The following is a 24,854-nucleotide window of genomic DNA, read 5'->3' on the forward strand; positions in this document are numbered from 1 at the left end:
GGTTTTTAGGGGGTTTTAGTGTGCCGGTTTTCCTGCCCTCCCCCTTCCCCCGATTTACGATTTTTTAACGATAAATCGGGGGAATTGGTATTGTATCGTGGCCCTAACGATTTTTGACGATTTAAAATATATCGGACGATATTTTAAATCGTCAAAAAACGATTCACATCCCTACCAGGTACTTCTGACTTGGATTGGCCATTGTTGGAAACAGGATGCTGGGCTTAACGGACCCTTGGTCTGACCCAGTATGGCATATCTTATGTTCTTATGTAAAGGATTTTATCTCACTTCTTAGATGGTGAAATTAGATCCCCCAAAATATGCATCAAAGTCCTTTAATAATTAAGCATTATGATTTGGGGAAACCAAACCACAGAGTACTCCTGGGGGAATTATGCACAAAAAATGTAAAATTCTGCACACAAAAAATTTAATTCTGCAAACTTTATATTGGTCAAAATAACACATTCTTTAAGTAATTCATTTAAAATGTAATACAGAAAAAAGTTATTACTTAAAGATGCAGTTTTAAATATTTTGAGCAGAATTTCCCTAGAAGTTCACTGTGTCTCTTCCACTCTCTCTCCCTATTCCCCTGGCCAGTCTCCTTTCACTTTGTCCTCTCAGGCCCCCACTCCTCCACCTGCCACTATCTCTCACCTCCCCCTCTAGGCTCAATCCTGTCCACTCTATCTCCACTCCCAGAGTTTGACCCCTCTCTCAGTACTGCCCCACACACAAGTTCCCTCTCCTCCTCCTCTCTCTCACACACACACAGGCTCCTTCTTTCTAGTGCACATACATACCCCCTCATATAGGCTCCCTCTCTCTCTCTCACACACACACACATCCCCTCATACAGGCTCCCTCTCTCTCGCATACATACACATACACACACACACACTCTCATACAAACTCCCTCTCTCTTCTCTCTCTCTCACACACAAACTCACACACACACACACACCATCATACAGGCTCCCTCTCTCTCTTGCACACACCCATTTAGGCTCCCTTTCTCTCTCATGTATACACCCTCACTCAGGATCCCTATGTCTCTCTCTCTCTCACACACACCTGCACACTGGATTCCTCTCTCTCACACACACATTCCTACACATAGGCTCTCTCTCTCTCTTACACATACACATCCCTTCACACAGTCTCTTTTTCTTACCCATACATATACCCTCACATAGCTCCCTCTCTCACAAACAAGCATCTTCACATACACACAGTCCCTTTTTTACCCCCACAGTTCCCAATCTCTCAAACAGATACAGACTCCTTCACAATCTCCTCACATAGGCTCCCTCTCTCTGGCACCCACACCCATGTACTCTCACACATGCTCTCTCTCTCACACCAGGCTCGCAGCCTTACACACACACACACACACACACACACACACACACACACACTTGTAACATGTCGGGGCATAGAAATGATGGCAGAAGAAGACCAAACGGCCCATCCAGTCTGCCCAGCAAGCTTTCACAGTTATTTTTCTTATACTTATCTGTTACTCTGACCGTTGAGGTCAGGTCCTTATTGGTAACTTTTTGGTTCTAATTTCCTTCCACCCCTGCCATTGATGTAGAGAGCAGTGCTGGAGCTGTATAAAAGTGAAGTATCAAGCCTAATTGGTTAGGGGTAGTAACCACCACAATAAGCAAGCTACTCCCACACTTATTTGTCTCAGAAGTCTGTGCAATTTAGTCCTTGTTGGTTGCTGTCTTATTATAAATCCTATTTTCTTCATTCGCCCTGCCGTTGAAGCAGTGAGCTGCGCTGTATATGTATTCAAAGTGAAATATCAGGCTTAATTGGTTCAGTGTAGTAACTGCCTCAACAAGCAAGCTACTCCCACGCTTAATTGTTTACCCAGACTATGCAATTCAATCCTTGTTGGTAGTTGTCTGAATGTAAATCCTCCTATCTTCATTCCTCCCTGCCATTGAACCAGTAAGCTGCGATATATATATATATTCAAAGTGAAGTATCAGGCTTAATTGGTTTGAGGTAGTAACCACTGCAACAAGCAAGCTACTCCCACGCTTATTTGTGAATGAATGCAGATCCTTTGTCCTACATTTCCTCTTGCCATTGAAGCATAGAGCAATGTTGGAATCACATTAGCCGTGTGTTTGTTTATTGAATAAGGGTATTAATCACCAGGTAGTAGCCGTCATTCCCACAAGCCACCCCCATGCCTCTTCTCTTCATTCACATCCTCAAGACTTTATGGATCCACAGTGTTTATCCCACACCCCTTTGAAATCCTTCTCAGTTTTAGTCTTCACCACATCCTCCGGAAGGGCATTCCAGGTATCCACCACCCTCTCCGTGAAGAAATACTTCCTGACATTGGTTCTGAGTCTTCCTCCCTGGAGTTTTAAATTGTGACCCCTGGTTCTGCTGATTTTTTTGCAATGGAAAAGATTTGTCGTTGACTTTGGATCATTAAAACCTTTCAAGTATCTGAAGGTCTGTATCATATCACCCCTGCTCCTCCTTTCCTCCAGGGTATACATATTTAGATTCTTCAGTCTCTCCTCATAAGGCATTTGATGAAGTCCATACACCTTTTTGGTCGCCCTTCTCTGGACCGCCTCCATCCTGTCTCTGTCCCTTCGGAGATACGGTCTCCAGAACTGAGCACAGTACTCCAGGTAAGGCCTCACCAAGGACCTGTACAAGGGGATAATCACTACCCTTTTCTTACTCAATATTCCTCTCTCTATGCAGCCCAGCATTCTTCTGGCTTTAGCTATCGCCTTGTCACATTGTTTCACCGACTTCACATCGTTAGACACTATCACCCCAAGGTCTCTCTCCTGCTCCATGCACATCAGCCCTTCACCCCCCATCGAATACATTTCTTTCGGATTTCCACACCCCATATGCATGTCTCTGCACTTCTTGGCATTGAATCTCAGCTGCCATATCTTTGACCTGTCTTCCAGCTTCCTTAAATCCTGTCTCATTCTCTCCTCTCCTTCTGGCGTGTCCATTCTGTTGCAGATCTTAGTATCATCTGCAAACAGACAAAGATTACCTTCTATCTCATCCACGATGTCGCTCACAAAGATATTGAACAAGACCGATCCCAACACCAACCCTTACGGTACTCTGCTCATCACCACTCTCTCTTCCGAGTAAGTTCCATTTATCATCACACATTGTCTTCTGTCCTTCAACCAGTTTTCTATCCAGACCACCACCTTGGCACTCACTCCCAAGCTTCTAGTTTTATTCACTAGCCTCCTGTGCAGGACCATATCAAAAGCTTTGCTAAAATTCAAGTAGATGACATCGAGCACTCTTCCACAATCCAATTCCTTAGTCACCCAATCAAAAAAGTCTGTCAGATTCATCTGACAGGACCTTCCCTTGGCGAAACCATGCTGCCTCTGGTCCAGCAATTCTGCTGCTTGTAGATAGTTCACTATTCTTTCCTTCAGCAGTGACTCCAATACTTTTCTCACCACCGAGGTGAGGTTAACCGGCCTGTAGTTTCCCTCTGCATGTTCCCTCTTCACTGCGAGTGGGTCAGCCTCCACTCTTGGCACATCTAGGCCAACTTCATCTTCGTCGCTAACGGGACATGCTCCGTTCGAGGCATGCTGGAGCCTGCACCATCTTCGCTGTGAATGAGATGGTCTCTATTCATGGCATTCTAGGGCCTGCCAAATTCTGTGCAGAAAACAGAATTTCTACTCAGCTGCACAGGAGGGGAATTCAACACAAATTCTGCACTCTGCAGTAGCATAGAATTCCCACAGGACTAACAGAGGAAGGAAGGCTGGAACAAATTAAAAGTTTCTAGACAAGCATGGCAAACTAGAGAAAGACACCATGTCTTGTTTACTTCACCCAGATATCAATCCAGAGAAACAAAGCAAACAGGGACAGTAAAGGACATCTGACTGGCTGTCAGGAGCGGTCAGCATTTCTAAGCCTCCTCCATCAGTTTGAGATGCCCCGCTAATCCTCATTACAACAATACAGAGAGTAAGCAGCGCAATCAAGCCTGGCTTCACAGACGTCAATATGCCTAAACAAGACTTGTGATGTCTTTTCAAAGAACTTTAGAGAACATTGAACTCTTATATTTAGGTGAAAGTTTGTCCCTCTAGAAGATATTTTTGGACTATGTCTTAAGCACAGCCAATAACCAGTAGAAATTCTAGACAATCTATGCTACCCCTGATGAAGAAAGGTTATTTTGAAATGCTGGACAATTGTTGGAGATGGTCAGCTTTGATAAAAGTTAAGCAATCATACATATTTTTTAGGTTCAATAATAATGTTCTCTGAGGATTCTTTTAAGTTTTTATGTGCAATAGTAGAATATTCTTAAAAAATATATAAGACCAAGTGATTGAAATCTGCCATAAACTAGACGTAACAGTATAGGTAGTTCATGCATGCTGTCTGAAGCATTATTTTGATGGTCTATATTTACTTATTTAAAAAAGAAATTAGACTGCTTGAAACTATTGAGTGATCAATTTTGTTCTAATGTGTCATTAATATTTCTCTCATTATTTGCCTCTTGTATAATATTCTCGGTAAAATTTGATCATCAGTTCTTTGCATGTACATTTTGGGCTAGTTCCTATCTGTGCTAATCAGGGTCATATCCTTTTTCAGTCCACCAGATAATGCAGCATCCAGAATCTAATAAAAAATGAACTTTTTGTGCCCTTTCTGTTGAGAAGGGGGTGTTTAGTGTGCCCTTGGTTCTCAGCCCGACCCCAGACGCGTCCAGGACCGAACCGAGGGTTGACGGCGTGCTCCAGCATGGCTGACAGACTGACCCTCCACCAGGCCTGCAAGCTCCCAAGGCCAACAACATGTTGATGTTGGAATGTGAATGGTCCTCCGACCATTCCGAGCCCTTTCGGACCTGCCGCTAGGATCGGCATGGAGCAGCAGGCCTGGCCTGAGGTTGAGGGCAGACGGAGGCCTTGACACGTAGACAGGACGATGAATGATGTGACGGCATCACAGACAAGACTTGGTTGATGCAACGGCATCACAGATGAAGACACTTGGGTTGATACAACGGCATCACGGACGAAGACACTTGGGTTGATGAAACGGCATCACAGGTGAGACTAGGAACTTGGTGACAGCTGGGAGGAAGGACATTGACACTGTCTCTCAGGGCGCCCTACTCAGCCCACCCACGGGACTGAGTCGTGGACCACCCTGTCCCACTGAGCGCCCTACACAGCCCTAGGAGGCTGGTCACGGACCACGAGGAGAGCGGTACAAGCGCAGGGAAGACCCAGGCAAGGAGGAACTCCATGGAGCCGATGTAATCCAAAGATCCACCTATGGCTGGCGGGAACAGAAGCTCATGAGCACAGGGACAAATCCCACCTGCAGGCCACTCCATTCTCGGGCACGACATCATCCGAGAAGCACAGCTCTACAGGAACGGAAGGCTCAGGAGCACCAGACGAAGACGCAGGGAAGAACATCCAGACAGGCAGGCACATCAGGACGTGGAAGATCATGTCGGGACATCAGGACATGGACCGGGACCTCAGGCAAAACATCAAGACACGAAGATGTGGTATGAAGGCAGACGAGACGAGGAGCTCCACGAAGAACAGAAGACCTTACAAGGCTCTGGCAGGCAGGAGCCTCCAGAGAGAAGTCACTCCGGTGCAAGGCACAGACAGACTGACGGAGCAGCTCTTTATAGGGCTGAAGCAGGAAGTCCACTCCCTAGGTGGGGCCAGCACACTTCCTGTGCCTGGCCCTTTAAATCTAGCAGAGAGGCACGCGCCGGCGACTAAGGAAGCAGGAAGCAGGGCTGTGCAGGACCGTGGACAGCGGCCTGCGCAGCATCATCATGTAAACTCAGGGCTGGGCCTGAGGAGCAGGCCCAGACGTCGGCAGTGGCTCCATCCGCTGCAGGAAGCCCCGGGGGCGGTTCCAGCCACCAGATGGGACCGGGGCTTGCGGCCTAGTGCCGTGAAGGAGACGCTGACGGCGGCGGCGGTCCCTGGCCGCGAAGATGACCAGGAAAGTCCGCGGCTCCGGCCGTGGTGAAGAGGGCGAAGCAGGGCGGCCTCCGGGTCACAGAAGGAACTTCAGCCCGAGGCTCCAGCCGCATCGGGAGGCCCGACGCTGGCGGCACCAGCTGCGTCGGGTGAAGAACAACGAGGGTGAGTGAGCCTGCTCGCGGGGGGACCCGCGGGCAGCGCAGTTCATAACACTTTCACTATGACTGGTACTGGAGGAGGAGGCCAACTTCCTGGAAAGGGATTAGGTTTGTAGGGCTTAGAAGAGCCCCATAAAATACAGGATGGATGTGCAAAGTTGCTGGAAGCTGAAGTTTGAATGCCACAAGATTTATTTGTTCTTGAATCAGGAATGGTCCCAGAAACTTCAACGAGTTTATTTGAGGGTCTTCAACTCTTATGTTCCCCATGGAGACCCAGACTTTGTCCCCTACTGTGAATTTTGGGGCTTCCTGGCATCATCTATCAGCAAATCTTTTCTGCAACTCTTCAACCCGTTCCAATTCACGGCATGCTGGACTTGCACATGTACCTCTGTTAAGGCATTTAGCCACTGCACTGCTGTAGGGTTTCTGGACTGCCAAGCCTCCCCCCAATTGGAAAAAAGGATGGATACCATAGCTTGTGAATAATGGGGAGGCCTTAGTTGCTGAATGCTTTGAGTTATTATAAGCAAACTCCACCACAGAGAGTAACTTTACCCAGTTTGTTTGATGAAAAGTACAGAAACAATAAAGGTACTATTCTAGAGTCTGATTTAGCTATTCTGTCTGCCCATCAGATTATGGATGGTATGGTGAAGATAAATGGAATTGTACATATAAAAGTTAGTAATCTCCTGCCAGAAGCATGCAATGAACTGGGAGCCCCCATCCAAGACAATATAAGATGACAGACCATGCAGATGCATGCAGATGCACTACTTCTTGGAATAGTAGGTATGCAGTGTCAGGAAAAGAGGGAAGACTGGTAGTGGCTATTAAATGAGCTGTCTTGGTAAATGAATCCACTATCATGCCTGCTGAGTGGCCCATGAACTGAGCCACCTTGATGCCACCACACACCGGACCGAGGAGGAAGGGTGAAACCCTGCCCAACACAACTGAAATCATCATTCCAAGCCCACAGTAACCATAAAAATGAAGGTGGCAGGCGGTTCCGCCAGCAGCAGGATGCTGGTGAAGAGCAATGGCAAAGGGCCATGACCCTTTGCTGGCCACTTTCCTGGCATCTTCACTGGTATTTTTGCTGTTAGTTGCAGCTTTTATTTACTCCATTGACTGCTTTGCTTATGCAGGATATATGATGCCAAATTTGATTCAAATTTGTCAAGGTCAAGGCAGGTATAATTTAGGTTACTATCCTAGACCTAAATTGGTTACCAAAGCAAGGACGCTGATTTATCTTCTATGTTCTGTCTATAATAATCAATTAGGATCGCACTTTACTACTTTATCTGTTGAGTACATAAATGCCCAATCAGTGAGGAAAAAATGTGACAATTTCTTCTTATTTATTGGATGATAATATTGATTTACTATTTTTGACTCAAACCTGGTTATCAAGGACAGACTTACCATTATTGTATTTAAACTGGCCAAAGAATTATTATTTTATTCAACAGACGAGAGAGATGATGAGGTGATGGAGTGATCATTTTCTATAAGGTTGAATTAGAATTACATCAACTGTCTATTTCTATTGGGCATGGTTGTAAGAGCATTGCCTTTAAGATAGTCAGTTGTGTATTTGCTCTGTTTTAATTACATAAGCAATGTCAGTGATATTGCCTTTTTTTCACATTGTTTTTAAACTGAAATGGTAAAAAAAAATTCATATTTAATTTTTTTAAATGTTTTGTTCAGTGCACACTATTTCAATTTAGTGTGACTAATTTAATGTGCTCTATTACAACTCAAATAGTACATGCTAAATTGAAAGTAGTACTCACTAAATCATAAATAGTGTGCACTAAATCAAAATAGTGCACATTAAACAAACAAAGTTTAAAGACAAAAGAAAACCTAATGAAATAAAATATAAAAATGGGGAAAATAAAGAACACAAAATAAACTGAAAGTTTTATTGCTACTCGCCCTTACTAATTTGTGCTCTCTAGTACACAAATTCCTGCATGAAGCATACATACCTCCACAAAGGTGTAAATTGTTCCTGCTTTGTTTTAAATTATTGTTTCTTTATGGGGGGAGGGGGCATGTTTCTTACCAACCTTTATCCTGCACTAGTATATCCAGCTCTTCTCGGATCCCTTCATACCAGTTAGTGATGTCCACATGGAGAGAATAGTCACAACAGGATTTGGTGTCAGCTACCTCATGCCACTTTTCAAATGAGGTCAATAGATTGGATCCGGGATCAGAAACCACATGATCAACTGAAATGCAAAAAATGCTCAAATGTCATGCCCTTAAAATCTCAGGTAACCTTTCATTTTACTTAAAGAAGCAGTACCTTTTATAAACAGAACAAAAAAGAGTTGTTAAAATGTCTTAGCCTTTTCCGAAAAGCAAGTTTTCTGCATTTTATTTTCTCCTGAAATTTGTATCTTCCTTTTATATTTTGGAGAGTCTCTATCCTAGTCAGTCCCGCTACATCATTATAAATAACTATAGATTAATCTAATCTCAGTTTCCATATAGTTGTTCTTCCCAGCTGATAGTTGGAATCACATCAAGCACACCCTTTGGAAACAGTGCTTCCTGGGACTTACCAATAAATGCATGCAACTCAATAATTATGTAGCAAAGAGTAAAGTAGGACTACCTGTTAGTGACATGACTGAGAAAGAGTGGCTGAAAAACAGTAGATGGAGAAATCCTACAAAAATATCCTCAAAACAAGGATAGCTCAACGTATGTACCCCTAAACAATCAAGCTAACTTTATATCTTAATGAGATCTGAGTCTAGTCCAGGATTTCTAAGTGCTATCAAAATGTATTATCCTGCTTCAATAGTTCCGTATTCTCATGATAACATAGAATTAGGTCAGGGTTTTTCAACTCTGGTCCTGTCTGGTTTTCAGAATAATCAATGTATGCAAATGAAAAGTACTTAGACCCCCCTCCCCCCCCCCCATGTCAGCTAATATACTTGATGAATATCTATTGTGTATATCTTCAAAACCAGACCTGTTTGTAGTTCTCATTGTAAACCCTTGAATTAGGTTCTAAATACTGCATACTGCACTTTAACTATAATCAGAGACCTTAAAATATATTTGGTTTCTTAAACAGGCAGCCAAGAGTAATAATGATTCAAACTTTAAATGTTTAAAATATTACTTTTTCTACTAGCAAAAAATATCAATCAACTGAAGCAAAAGCACTTCAAAGGCTGTAACTGTCAGTTCCACACCAGAAATCCAAAGATATTCCCCATGGTTTCTCTTCTGCACGAGAAAGTTACTCTGTCTATTTTAATGAATTAGTGGCACCTTGTGTAAGAATCTGAATCATGTGATGGCTATAAACGGACTTGAGGTAGCATGATGACTTGGTACTTACTGATCATTGTGGTACCTCCTGCCAAAGCAGCCTTTGTGCCTTGATAGAAATCATCCAGTGTTGTCATCCCTAAGTATGGCTTCTGCAAGTAAGTGTTTACATCAATTCCTCCAGGGATCACCATGCGTCCGTTTGCCTCAATGGTCTTTACTCCACCAGGAACAATCAAGTTCTCTCCTATTTGTCTAAAGAGAGCAAATATATCGTTTTGTATTCTGTTTGAGGAAACTGAAATGCAACGTGGAATCTGCACAGAATTAACCTCAATAGCAAACTATTAAAATGTGATTGTTTTGTTGTTGGGGGCAAAGGGGTAAAGGGTTGTACCAGGAGCTTCCTTATGCTCCTTTGGGCTTCTCATTTCCTAGATCTGAGCAGCAGGAGTCAGACCTGTGAATCAAACACAGGTCTTGCACAGCTCTGCCTCTGAGGAATCAGTTTGACCCAAAATATAAAAGTCTGAAAGTAAAATAATGAATCCTAATGGATAGCAAACTGCAATTATTGCATTTTTAGCACTGAAAGTGAGATTTTAAAGAAATATCACTGAAATGTAAAATATGATGGCAGATAAGTACCATTAGGCCCAACTAGTCCACCCAATTTCATTCCTCTTGCATAGCCTTATTCCCAATTGATCTTTGCCTTCCCATCCACTCCTTTATAACTAAGAATCCTCTGTGTTTATCTTATGCATTCTTGATTTCTGTCACAGCTTTTGTCTCTACCACTTCCCTGAGAGGCTATTCTATACATTCACCACCCTTACTGTGAAGAAATGTTTTTGTAATGTTATTCCAGACTCTACCCTTTTTGATTTTCATATTATGACTTCTGGTTATAGAATTTCCTTTCCAATGAAAAAGATTTGCTCCTTGCGAATTATTTATATCTCTGAGGTTTTTTAATGAGTCTATCCTATCCCCCCCTCTGTCCTTCCTCTCCTCTACAGTGTAACTGTTCATATTAGGTCCTTCAGTTTCATCTCGTAAAACGTTTGGTACAGATCCTGAACCATTTTGGATCATCCTCACTCTATCTATAACAATAGGGAGCTACTAGCTTGCCCATGCTGACGTTTGATGATAGATTTATTGTACCTTCCACAATGTTTGCACAAAGGGTAAACCTACTTGTACATTCCCTAGCAAGCAAGGATAAGAAGGAAAGAGTAGGGCCGGTGCAAGGGTAATAGGCGCCCTAAGCGAACTTTCTGCATTGTGCCCACTCTGCCTCCCCCCCCCCCCCACCACCACCACCAGTCCTGGCCCCAGCTCTGGCCCCAACCTCATACACACCTAGGTTCCTTGTCTCATTCACACATGCACTCACACAGGCTCCCTCCCTTTCTCTCACTAGCACCATTGCTATCTCGTTCACATAAAATTCCTCTAACTCACACACATACACAAACAGAAGTTTCTCTTGGCTGTAAGCAGGATGGAGGCTACTCACGGCCCACTGAGTCTCAGCTTCTCTCGACCACGAGCAGGATTAGCGCTGCTTGTGGGCCACCGAGCCTCTACCGCTTGAGTCTCTAATCCTCTCAGCCGTGAGTGGGATGGGCAGTACTCTCAGCCTGCCGAGCAACTGCTTCTCTTGGCCATGAGCAGGATGGCTGCTGCTTGCAGGCCAGCAAGTCTCTACCAGCATTTCTAGAGCTGTTGCTCTCTATGCTCGAGGCCCAGCTGGGGTCCCATCACACCCTTGGCACTATCTCACACACATGTGAGGGCTAGGATGGGGTCCGCTGGGGAGGACTGCCAAGCCAAATGCTGCTAGCTGGGCCAAGCTACGTACACTGTGCTGGCAGTCATACACAAACTCTCGTGTGACACATGCCTCTTTTTGTTTCACTAACAGGCAGAACACATAATGCCAGCCACATGTATTTGATGTTACGCTACTTTCACTACTGTTTTTCAAGTACAGTCTACTGCTCCTTTGTCAAGAGGAATCCTAAGTAGGCATACATGTTTTCTGTTACACACTGACCTAGAAAGAGAAGCAGTGAGAGAAAGAAAGATGATTGAGAGGAGAGCAGTAGTAAACACTCTACTGGCCTTCCTTCCCTAGAAAGGGATGGGGTAGGTGAAGCCTAACAGGCAAAGTAGTGCTGTATAAGCTTTTGCCAAAGCTGGCTGACACTCAGCACGGTGTCCTCAGCTTGTGCAGGTGCACATGGGGAAACCAGGGGTAGATCCGGAAGTATCTCCATTGGTAGTCCATTGCGTAGAGCAAGATTATGGAAGACACAGCAGAGCAGCACTATATCTCCAACTTTGGATGGGGCATACATTAAAGCTCCACCCATTTTGTCCAAACAGCAAAATCTACTTTTGAGAACTCTGAAGGTGCATTTGATGACTCAGCGGGTAGAACATAAGGCCTTGTGGTACCTCGTCTCCACCAGCGTGTTGGGAATGGCAATGGGGGTGAGAAGCCAGGTCCTGCAACCATGCCCATAATCTCCTGCAGCAAAGACAGATTTAAGGCATCAATCATAGCACAGGCACTTGCAGATCTGGCTGGCAAACCACAGCATGCTATAAGACAGTAGAAGCTAGCCTGTCGCTTAGCCTGAGCCTTAAAAGTTGATTTCCCTAACCTAAGTGCATGTCATATTGTTCTGGGATAGCATGTGTCCAGGATAGAGTAGTCAAATCTAGCTCATCTCTTCCACACTACTAAATCGCGTCTGGGGATTTCATCAAATGCGTGCCAGGCCCTCACGACCAAGATAAGGCTACTGGTTTGCAGCAGTCAGCCAACCTTGAAGCAATACATAAGAGCTGCCACACCTGTCCTAGCAGAAAAAATGCTACCTCATTGACTGGGCAAGACCCTGCCTGTTCTGCAGCATATCCTCCAGAGAGACCAATTTGTGAGCCCTGACACAGGGAATAAGCCTGGCTCTCAAAAGTCACAGGTCACTGCTTCTGGTTTAGCTATGTGATGGTCAAGACAAACTGTGCCTGACAAACTGGCTGATGCATCACCAACAGGCCACATGTGGCAGTACCAGCAGTGTGGACACTTCAAGCTTTTGATTAACCAGTGAGATTTCAACTGCTCCCAATGGAAGGATAGGAAAAGGCCACTTCTGAAAGTGCATTGTTTGCCCTCACAAGATTAGCAGGCCTCTGCAGCATGGGGAATAGACCCTGGGGCAATAGCCTGCAGACATAAGTGTACAAGCCACTTATCATGTCAGCAATGCTGTACATCCCCCACAGCCCCCTCCCGCCCCCCCCCCCCCCCCATGTTCATGCCATTTGCCACAAACACAGAGCCAGAGATGGAATACAGAAAGAAGCACCTCTCTTACCTATGAGCCAGCCGTCACCATAGAGACCATCCTCAACATTTTTGCACAGGCCCGAATGCCTAAGTATAAAGGAATCATGTGCGGCTCCCAGGTACCTGGCCACCACGTCGAGAAGGTGCATTTGAGCATCACAGACCACTTGCCTGTTGATGGAGCTGGAAGAGCTTTCTGTTGCGGTACATCTCCTCCCTGTCACAGGATGGGATGATGGCGATGTGAGTGCAACCGATAGCTCCCATAACATTGGGAAAGTTTGTGAAGACATAAAAGCTTCTCTTCAAGTCCATCAAGTCCTGCCTGTCCCAAGAAAATGCTAAGTAGTGATTAATGCGATCAGAGACAGCTGTTATGACCTGGTCCAAACAGCGGCGAAAAAGTGGTTTGGGACATTACCCCCACAACCCTTACTGTCATTTGGCAGGAGCTGGTTGCCATGAAATGCATGGTGGCCAATAGTTTGGTGAGGCCAGGCACAGCATGGGACCTTTCCATCACCGGATTCAGATTCCCTAGGATTTCTTCATATAATTCCAGGATAGTCCAAGTGCTGAGGCGATATCTGCTAACCACATAATCCTCTGGCATGCCCAGCAATGATGCTCAGGGAGGAAAGATGCACTCCCTGTATCTCCTGCGCCATGGCCGCCTGCATGCAAGGCACTGCCATGGGCCGTGACCCTGCATGGCCTCTGGTGCAGGGACTTCCCTAGGAGGGTTTGAAACTACCCTTGCCTGTTCTTGAGGTTGTTGTTGTTGTGGTTCCTCTTTTTGTTGTGTATGGAGAGCCTCCCGACGCATCCAGTATCCCCCAAACAAGTAAACTTGCCACAAACATTATGGAAACTAGGCCAGGTAAAAACAGATGTTTTTATTGGCCCAGGAGGGCCTGGTAGGTGTGTCTGATAGAATACCGCTTTTTATTGTGCATGATAATCGTCACGGTAATACCCGCGATCCGTGATAATGGCCAAAGCAACACGATTAAAAGTTTTTTTCATCATAGCACCAAAAAAATGATGTAGTTATTTCTGGTGTTAAATCCCACGTTGCAGTGAGTTACTCTGTCACATTCCACACTAGCAGACCCTCATTTCCATAAACTCTGCTCATACACCTCCCATTGGAATACTCAATGTTGAATTTGCATGCTCATTTTGCGTTGCGTTATTTATCGCGCCTATTAGGGCATTGTTGCACGCGTTAGGGTATTATCTCGTGCGTTCAGGTGCTAACACAAATTGATAAATGATCCAGTTGGTTTGTTGTCTCCCAATCTCCACCTCCCCATCAAGTCCTATTGTTATGATTTACAGAGAGAAAATGGTGGAACCACAATGGGGGAAATTCCTTGTTGATCATGAATTAAGGCCCATGGAAATTGCTCAAGTCTACGTCAAAACCTTCATCAGATTCCATTTGAAAAAATGTAACCATTTGTTCATAAAAGTGCACTTAAACATGGAAAATGTAACAATCACCTCTGGATGGAACAACAAACAAAATAGTTAATCCTTGCACATACTGTATGAAAGCAGAGAAATCTGATTAAACAGAACTGAACAGCTGAAAATCATGAGCGTGACTAGTCCAAAAATCTTTTCCTGGACAACCACCCAAAATTTCAAAAAACTGGGCAAGTTATGTGTTTTGTTTTAGTTGCTTTGGGAGGAGTGGTGGTGGGGTCATAATGATGATGTTGAGTCTAATTATAAAAATCTCAGGGGAGGATCTGAAAGTGAATTGGGGGAGGTCATGAAACTAAAGGTTCATCTAAGGGTGCCAAATCCCTTTGCCCTGGTCCTGCCCTATAGCACAAGGTGCTTAACACCACGCTCATGCCAGCCCACATACGCTAGATGGAGAAACACGTCTCCACTTGCATGGGCCCATGTGGGCTGCAAGAAGGTAGATGTGTGCTGGAGTCAGCCCGCATTGGCCAGAAGACAACAGATGTACGCTAACTATGCTTGTATCAGCCAACACTGGTCAGAAGGAGAAAGTGGCAGGCAGAAGCCCTCCTGTCAGCCAGAGCAGAGGAGAAAAACTCCAGGAGTGGGCTGGCAGCATGAGATTAAAGGGGAATTAATCACCTTGGGTGATTTCTTGGGAAACTGGGAAGGCATTAAATACATTTAGTAAATAAGGGAAGAAGGAGAATGCTGGGGTAGAGAAGAGTAAGGGTTGAAGCAAATATGGAAAAATAAAAGGGAGTCAAACCAGAAACCTTTTCCTAGGGCACTGCAAATGGTTAAAGGGGCCGTGGCTGTAAACCAAGACTCTCCAACAAAATAATTAGTTGGTAGACAATTACAAGGATAGTCCTGTATAACATTTAAGAGGAATGCATATGGTGCATAAGTACTGTTATAAAACCTACTTTATAAGTCCATCTTCTAGGTAGATATCTGCATAGAAAGACTGGTCATCATTAATAATCCTTCCACCTTTAATAAGTAATCGGTCACTCTGGAAAAAAAAAGAAGGAAACAGTTATGACGTAAACAACATCTTTGTAAAATATATTATGCTATATTCAAACTATTTGTAGAAGATTAACTCTGATAGTATTACGGTAATAGAATCCCATTTGGATACTGTCATAATGTAAGCTATAAATGCCCATGGCAGTGGGCACTATTAGGCCATATTTATAATTAGATATCATGAGCAGAAAGCAAGCAAATATAATGACGACAAGAGTAATTGATAATGCCCACTACCACAGGCACTATCACAAAATGTAATCTAAACAATTAAAACCTGTTATTTTACCACCTTTTGGAGGCAAGTGTGGCAAACTATTTCAACGGTGCTAGGCCTCTCACAACCTATTACCTATTCATTGGAAATACTTAAAGGTGCAGATGCTTCCATCAACCTTCCCATTCCTTCTCATAAATTACTAGATTTTTTACTGAATGTGGCTATACACAATAATATCATGTCTAACTGGAAACACAGTGATCTGCTTTTGGAACACCTTTGGTGGAATTCAGTATGTATCTTTAGCAAATACGAACAGTCAATATCCTGGAGTAGGGTATGGAAGCCGCTCAATGACTACATAAACTCATTGTAGTAGAATGGATGGTGATTGCTGATGATTTTATTATTTAGCCAGTTTCTACCCTTACTTCCTCTCCTCCTCTTGCCTTATCTCGCTGTATTCCTTTCTCTCCCCCTTTTCTTTTTTCCACCCCTCCTTGCTCTCCTTTGTTTCCTCTTTCTTTTCTCTTTACGCAATCGACCTCAAGGGGCACTGTTGTTTGTAATTTTTGTATTATAGTTCATGTAAGGAAAATGTACATTATCCGATCAACTTGTACCTGTTCTCTTATGAATAAAAAGATTTAAACACAAAAAAACCCAAAACAAAATCCGTTATTTTAAATGATTTCCTAGCATAAATGTTCTGAAGGCACCATAAGCACGGAAATGAGGGGGAAGGTGTGAGGGGGCAAATCCTCCTCATACACTTTAAAAGTGGAAGGGCCAGGCCGCCCTACATTTTACGAAAAGAAATTGAATTGAAACATGCACCTCCTCTCCCCTGGTTCCCATCCCCCCAGACCTCCTCTCTTCCCAGACGGGAGGAGGCTGTTAGGGCTGGTCTGGCGTTGGCAGCAAGGAGTGAGGATGGGGGACAAGGTCAGCATGTGCTTACAGAGTCTTGGAGGGAATGGGGCCTGTGAGCACTCAACGGCTCATTTACTGGCTTCACTCCCTGCTGCCAAGCTTGGTGTTTTCAAAGCGGTGACATCTGCAACAGGGTTGGGAGGGGAGGGGGACAAGATGAGGTCCATAGTGGGAGACGGGGAGGGAGGATGACGAGATGAGGATCACTGGGGGGGGGGACGGGGGACGACACTGATTGTGGTGACAGAAGTTGGATGAATAAGATGGCTGCATAAAGGAAATTCCTCTGACCCTTTGGCCTTACTCCATCCCACTTTACTACGGTTGCAGTGCGGGCAGCATAAACTTCAATCACCACAGTGTTTCCTTTTCATATGGTAAAAAAAAATCATATACGGGATTCAATGTGAAAGTACAGCACATTCAATCACCTATACCTATCGGGATCACAATCAACTTCCCTAAACCTGCAGACTTGAAGAGAAATAGAAATCTAATTATAAAAAAACAAAGCATAACAAAGGCAGGGGTGGAAAATATTTGGAAAACTTGGGCACCAGGGAAAAGGTTATGGTGCCAGAGGAAAACAATTCCTTACAATATTTTTGGCTTGTTTCTCCGGTGGGGAGGAGATTGGGGGGAGGGAGGGAAGGTGTCTGTTTAGTTTGCATGATTTGTGCTCTTCTTGTCTTTCTTTCATCTCATTTTCCCTCTCAGTCAGCTTCCTGTAGCCTCTCTTGCCCCTTTCCCTCCTCTTCAATTTCATTTATCACTTTCCCACTCCCCGCAACAGCAAATTCTCAGGTCTGGACCACCTATAGCAGTGGCTTCCTTTTTTAACTTAATTTTTATAAATTTCAAATATATCAATCAAGTCAATACTTGAAAAGGATAGGAATACTGAGAATGCATATTAAAAAAAAAAATTAAAAGCAACAAAGGAAAACAGTACTTCAGTATTCACATTAGTGTAGTGGCCCCTCCGGGAGCATTACAAGTAGTGCCCTGGATGATCTCCTTATCAGACAGAGATAGTGCAGTTAGAGAGGAATAATTAGGAGTGGTGTTATTTGTATGCAGCCCCTCCTTTGAGGGTGCTGGGATGGCCATTCCCTCCTTAGGGTTTATAAGCAGCTCTCTCCTGACAGCTCTGGGGCACTATTAGTCTGGAGTATTGGAGGAGGTTGGAGAGTTGATTTTTCAAGGGTTGAAATTTTGGGCCTTATGGTGGAACTCAACACACCCTGCTAGGAGTCTGTGAGATGGATTGGAGATCTTTCCTGCTTATCCACTCTCTGGTGGGTAGGGTCTGCATCCTGGGTTGATTTTTGGGCTTAAAGAGACTTTGTATTTGTTATAAGCCTGGTGAGACCCCTGGACACTGATTGGAGAGTCCCAGGCTAGGCAAGACCTGCCCTCTTCTATGAGGTAACAAGAAAGGTGGTGACCCGGTACCAGGACATTCTGGTGTTTTACCTCATGCTCAGGGGAAAAAGAAATTGTTTTAAAAAGACCTAGGAGGAAGGATTTGGCTGTCCCTCTTCCTACCCAACAGAAGGACATCTGGAGCTGCTTGCTCCAGAATGGATCCCTTCCATAAGGAATTCATTGAGAAATTAACAGGCCGATACAGTACAGTGCGCTCCGTCGGAGCGCACTGTTAGCCTGTCGTTGGATGCGCGTTTTCCCTTACCCCTTATTCAGTAAGGGGCGGAAAACGCACGTCCAACCCGCCGAACCTAATAGCGCCCTCAACATGCAAATGCATGTTGATGGCCCTATTAAGTATTCGCGCGCGATTCAGAAAGTAAAATGTGCAGCCAAGCCACACATTTTACTTTCAGAAATTAGCGCTTACCCAAAGGAAGGCGCTAATTTCTTCCGGCACCGGGAAAGTGCACAGAAAAGCAGTAAAAACTGCTTTTCTGTGCACCCTCCAACTTAATATCATGGCGATATTAAGTCGGAGGTCCCGAAGAGTAAAAAAAGTTAAAAAAAAAAATTTGAAGTCGGCCGGCGGCTCTCGGGCCGAAAACCGGACGCTCAATTTTGCTAGCGTCTGGTTTCCGAGCCCGTGGCTGTCAGCGGGCTCGAGAACCGATGCCAGCAAAATTGAGCGTCGGCTGTCAAACCCGCTGACAGCCACTGCTCCTTTTGCCTGTTTTTACCGCTGGGCCTAATTTAAATACTGAATCGCGCGCGCCGGGGTTCGCCCACTCTCCCGCGGACTTTACTGTATCGGCCTGTAAGAGACTAAGAAAAATCAATTAACTGTAAGAACTTTGAGACCTTAGAGGACCCCATCAAGAGCCTTCACCCCTAGGCAGATTGAGATTGGTGACTATACAGAAACTGTATTTTTACCTTTTACCAGTTTTAGAAGGGGTGTTTCCTGCCCGACAAAAGGATACCCTGCCCACCTGGGAACTCCATCTAACCAAGCCCTGGAGAGTGGATATTGCCTTGGCCCTCGTATTCGAGACCCATGCACAGATTAAGGGAAAAGACAAACTAAAACCTAATAGTGGTGTGAGGACTACATTATTGTGCCATTTTTCTATCTGAATTATCATCGATGACAACTTATTTTTTAGACAGTAATACAAAAGCTCCAGTTTTGTTCTTTGGCAGTGTATAGCACCCACTGTGAAAGTGAAGTACCCCTCTCCCAGGGATAAAAGATTAAGAAGATATCTTTAGCAATCTGGGCTTTGAAAGGAAAGCCATTCCCCCATGCAGCAAATAATCCAGGCCTTGGGAGTAAGAGACTGTATTTGAGCTAGCCTGAGGCGCCAGCCGTGTACAAACAATGATTTCTTTTAAGGCCCCATCAAACTGCGTCCCGCCGCTGGGGATGGGGGTTACATTAGTCCACCACAACTGGGGGGATCCAAACCCATTATATCACAGAGAGATAGTTATAAGAAGCAAAAAAAAGGAACAGGAAAATTAACATATGCCATCCTGACAACTATTACGTAAGGAGTGGAGACAACTTACTAAAGAGCCCTACTACTACCCTCACCCGCAGAGTGATGTGAATCCAGAAAGGAGCACAGCTGGACTGGTTCATAAAAAACAGAGGAAGCATTTCGCCATCTAATAAAACGTTTACAAGGATATCTGATAACAAAACAAGCAGCTAAGGTGATATACTCCTGGTACATAGCCAACAACTTCTTCCTGCTGGGCCAGACTTTATTACCAAAAAATAAAAATATCTTGATTTCAAAAGAAACAACACAAAATAGAGTCTTTGTCCTATTCAAAAATAAAGGACACCTGCAAGATGCCCTTTGAGGATCTTCTTCTCCAGCCCTCTCCAAAACTGCTGCCAGTCCTAAGCTGTCCGGAGACAGACTACCAACAGCTGTACCAGTCTTTTCATTTGACACCATTTTCCCCTTCAGGCAAATAATATATTCTATTAACAGGCGGTACAGCTTCCTCTGGGATTTTAAAAACTTCCAGTAAATATTTCCTAAATACATCTCTAGGTGAAATCGATTAAATATTAGGTAAATTAATAAGTTTATCCTGAATCAATGTGGCCTGAAGCACAGATATTTGACCCATATGTCGGCTAAGCAAATACAACCGCTCAGAAACATTATCCCTCCCTATTATAATTGCACTAAAATCTTACTACGATAACCTCTCCCTCGACAATTCACACCTAACCACAGACCCCTGAAAAAAGTGATAATTTTGTTCAACCTAGTTGGACTCTGATCGATCCCCGAAATATAATCCTCCCGTTCCTTCCCAACTTTACCCTAGAAAGAGAATCCCAAATCACTCATGTTATTATGTAACATATGTATCAATACTTATTTGTACAGTTTGTGCACTACCCGCACACTGCATGACCTATGTTTAATCTGTTTATGTCGCTTGTTCATAGAATGTAATAAGGATCTCAGTTAATAAGTTACTCGGTTATATTGTCCTTTATCTGTAATAAGTTGTTATAATGTAAACCGGAGTGAAGGCAGCTTGCTATACCTCGGTATATAAAAGACTTCAAATAAATAAATAAATGAATAAATAAATAAGAGCAGAAACAAATTCTAATTCCTGAGCCTGCTGTAACATTTTACATTCTTTTGTTGTAACTAGGCCTGAGCTTGTATAGAAGATATAACATTCATAGCAACCACCCAGTGGAGGGAGACTAGAGCTGTCCAAATATTGTCCAAGGTCACCCCTTGTGGCTTAACCAGGGAAGGGACCATTAGAGGAGTGTCAGACATGGGAGGGAAAATATCTCTGGCCAAATCACTCATCCCAGTCAGTGTAGAACTCACAGCACCACTCAGTTCAGCTGTTCCCAATGCAGGCTCAATTCCAACAGAGTCCCCATTACTCTGCTGCTCCTGCAACATCAAGAACTTCATCCAACTAACTGAACAGGTCCAACGTGTTCAATGACCTCCTGATGGACTGATTCCACAGCACTCCCAGGCAATGTGGCCTTCCTCTCAGCCCCCATTCCCAAGGAGATATCTATGGCAGCTGGTGGATAGGGATTCCTCCACAGGTCCAGGCTTTAGCATAACATTCAGTGCTGAGCTAGAAGCCATCTCCTCTGGTTCACATGCTTCATTGGATCTGCTTCCTGTTGCAGGCTGAAGAAACCAAGTGACAGAGGTCTGCTGAATGGTAGGTAAGTTTAGGGCAGTGAAAGCAGGACCCAAAACAATCCACTTATGCTTTCTATCCATGCTAAGTAGTGAACAAGAAGAAAAAAAAAAGATAAAATAGCAGCTCATTTAAACACAGTTTCAAAATGGCACAAACAACTGCCATTTTGGCTCCTCCATTAGCAGTGGCTTCTGTTGGCCCTGAGCTTGCTGTAGCTCCTCTCTGGCTTAGGGTGGTGAAAAGCAGAAGATGTGAAATTGTAAGTGCCTGGGTGGCTGAAATTTTTCTGCCATGAGGAACAGTAACATCTTTATTGGATAACTTACACCTTGCTCAGGGGTGATTCTATAATGAGGCAGGGTGAGGCGACCGCTTCAGGCGGCAGAATTTTGAGGCAGCAAAAAATGCCCCTCTCAGAATGCTGCTGTGGCGTCCGCCTCACCCTGCCGTGGCTGCCTCAGCTCAGGTCAGTGGCAGCTGGGAAGAACGGCGAGAGGTTGGGGGCCACCCCTGGAGCTCAATCCAGCGGCGGCTGAAGAAGAACGGCAAGAGGCTGGGGCTGCCGGTGGAGCTCAGGCCGGCAGCGGCTGAAGCAGTGGTGTAGCCACAGGTGGGCCGTGGCCCACTCACTTTCGGGCCGATACAGTAAGGACTCGTAAGAAACAGTGCAGCAGTGCTGGGCGCCCGCTCGTTTGCCGCGCTCATATTTTGGTTCACATACCGCTCGATTCAGTATTCAAATTAGACACAAATCCAAGCGGCATCCAAAGCGCGTCAATGAAGCGGTAGGCGCTCGCAATCCATTTTACTGTATAGAGCGGTATGCAGCGCCTATATAGTAACCAGGGTGCGCTAGTACCTGTCCTTTGAAATGTCATTACAAATGTCATTTGAAATGTCATTCCACCAGGTACGTGGATGGTTCTTTTCTACAGACCCTGCTGCCTTGAGCGCCCAGCCGGATGTCCAAGCCACAACCTTAGACGTCCGGCCGGGCGCTCAGGGCAGCGGTGCCTCCGATCATAGACGCCCGGATACAGGCAGGAAGGTCCATGAACGGACGCCGCGACCTCGGACGACACGGCTTGGACGTCCGGCTGGGCGCTCAAGGCAGCGGACGTCCAAGCCGCTGTAGGCACCGCTGCCTTGAGCACCCAACCTCGGATGTCCAAGCCGTTTGGACGTCCGAGGTCGCAGCTTCCGTTCATGGACCTTCCTGCCTGTAGGCACCGCTGCCTTGAGCGCCCGGCCGGACGTCCAAGCCGCGACCTTGCCGAGCATTTCGAGCATTTCTCAATCGAGCATTTCTCATTCTGCTTCTCAACCGAATGAAAAATATCGCCAGAGCCAGTATATACATCCTGTCCATGGCCGCTGTCCGGTACGAAGCTGACTGAACACCATACTAACGCCAGGGACAGGGTAGGTGGTAAATATTCAGGTTAAAGATGCGAAAAATGAGCTGGTTAACAGAGTGATAATTTGGGCGCACGTTACTGCTTTACTGTATCGGCCGGTTTGGGATCAGGCCCATCCAATCAGCATTGTCTGGTGGCCCAAGAAGAGAGGCCCTGTCACAGGGCCACAGTGGACACATTGGGCAAGAGGAGGAAAAAGTCTACGGCGCTGCTGAGAAGAGGAAGCCCATGATGCTGGCAGTCAAAGAAAATAAAATCCTCATCAGAAGGTGCCCGTTCTTCTGCTCTTCCACTTGTGTCGGCCCTGCACATTCAAAATCCGCGTGGTCAGTAAGTTCTCTATGGTGATCTCATGCATCATGAAATCAGCATAGAGGAATGCTAGCCATGCGAGTTTTGAGTATATCGTGGGCAGACACATGAGGACCAGCAGCAGCAGAACAGGCTCCCCCTTTTGCTAGCTGTGTTTTGTGTTTGTATGTGTATGTGAATGGGAGCCTTCCTGGGGTGGGAGTGCGGGGGTGGGGGAATGGGAGCTTGCCTGGGAGTGGGGGAGGGGGTGTGTGTGAATGAAGGCCTGCTTGGAAGGGGGGTGAGGTTGAGGGTGTGTAAATGGGAGCCTGCCTAGAAGTGGGGGTGGGGATGTGTGAATGAGAGCCTGCCTGGGAGTGGGGGAGGGGGTGTGTGAATGGGAGCCTGCCTGGGAGTGGGGGAGGGGGTGTGTGAATGGCAGTCTGCCTGGGGGTGAGGTGTGTGTGAATGGGAGCCTTCCTGGGGTGGGAGTGCAGGGGGGGGGGGTGAATGGGAGCCTGCCTGGGGTGGGGGGGGGGTTGAATGGGAACCTGCCTGGAAGTGGGGGAAGGGGTGTGTGTGTGAATGGAGGCCTGCTTGGAAGGGGGGTGAGGTTGAGGGTGTGTAAATGGGAGCCTGCCTGGAAGTGGGGGAGGGTGTGTGTGTGAATGGAGGCCTGCTTGGAAGGGGGGTGAGGTTGAGGGTGTGTAAATGGGAGCCTGCCTAGAAGTGGGGGTGAGGATGTGTGAATGGGAGCCTGCCTGGGAGTTGGGGAGGGGGTGTGTGAATGAGAGCCTGCCTGGGGGTGGGGATGTGTGAATGGGAGCCTGCCTGGGAATGGGGGAGGGGGGTGTGTGAATGGGAGCCTGCCTGGGGGTGGGGGTGGGGTGTGTGTGTGTGTGAATGGGAGCCTGTCTGGAAGTGGGGGTGGGGATGTGTGAATGGGAGCCTGGCAGGGTGGGGTTAGGGGTGTATGTGAATGTGAATAATAGCCTGCCTGGGTGCGAGTGTGTATATGGATGGTAGCCTGTCTGTGGAGGGGGGTGGGGGTGTGTGAATGGGAGCCTGCCTGGGGAGCTGGGGGAGTGTGAATGGGAGCCTGCCTGGGTGAGATGTGAATGAGAGATTACCTGACGGGTGTGTGTGTGTGAATGGGAGCCTGCATGGGGGGGGGGGTGGGATATGAATGAGAGCCTACCTGAGGGAGTATGTGAGAGAGAGAGAGAGCATGTAGGAGTGAGAACTTATGATATAGGAGTGGGAGCATGCATGTGAGAGAAACCATGTGAGAATGGGAGCCTGTGTGTTTGTGTGAGAGAGGTAGCCTGCATATAAAAGTGAAAGTAGGAGCAGGAGCTTGCAGGTAAGAGTGAGAGGTAGCCTGCATATAAAAGTGAAAGTAGGAGCAGGAGCTTGCAGGTAAGAGTGAGAGCCTGTGTGTTGTGTTTGTAGGAGGGGGAGCCTGTGTGAAAGCGAGCATGTCAGAGTGAGAGCCTATGTCTGTCTGTCTGTGTGTGTGTGTGTGTATGTGTGTAGGAGTGGGAACCTGTGTGTATGTGAGAAAGAGCATGGAAGAGTGGGATCCTGTGTGAGAGAAAGTGTGTGTGTGAGAGAAAGTGTGTATAGGAGTGGGAACCTGAGTGTGTGAGAGAAAGAGTCTGTGTGTGTGTATGAAGGAGGAAGGAAAGAAGACAGACTAAAAGAGACCCTGGAACAGGAAAAGACAGACAAGGGAGAAAAGAGACTGGGACCAACAAGTAAAAAAAAAAATATTTTGCTTTTCAGCGATTGGAATATGCCAGCTTTGGGAATGTGCATTATATATATATATATATATATATATATATATATATATATTTGTTTTTTGCTTTTTCTTCAGTATTCCAGTGCTCACAAAATCTGGTTTCTCAGGCTTTCCATTTCAGTTTTATTTGCATGTTTGTTTCTAATTTGTAGACCCTTATTCAG

At 45.6% G+C, this 24,854-nt stretch overlaps 1 protein-coding gene across 2 annotated transcripts in view; it reads right to left on the bottom strand.

The window, feature by feature from the left end:
* The window catches only part of CRMP1 (collapsin response mediator protein 1), a 126,728-nt gene that overhangs the window by 63,560 nt on the left and 38,314 nt on the right, over positions 1-24,854 (bottom strand). For both annotated transcript variants that reach the window (XM_029591239.1, XM_029591229.1), the window contains exons 2-4: positions 15,275-15,363; positions 9,570-9,754; positions 8,275-8,439 (exon numbers count right to left, since the gene is read on the bottom strand). In XM_029591239.1, coding sequence (XP_029447099.1) covers positions 8,275-8,439; positions 9,570-9,754; positions 15,275-15,363 — 439 coding nt within the window. The remainder of the gene's footprint in view (positions 1-8,274; positions 8,440-9,569; positions 9,755-15,274; positions 15,364-24,854) is intronic.

This window comes from Rhinatrema bivittatum, chromosome 1 (assembly GCF_901001135.1).
Source record: "Rhinatrema bivittatum chromosome 1, aRhiBiv1.1, whole genome shotgun sequence".
NCBI lineage: Eukaryota > Metazoa > Chordata > Amphibia > Gymnophiona > Rhinatrematidae > Rhinatrema > Rhinatrema bivittatum.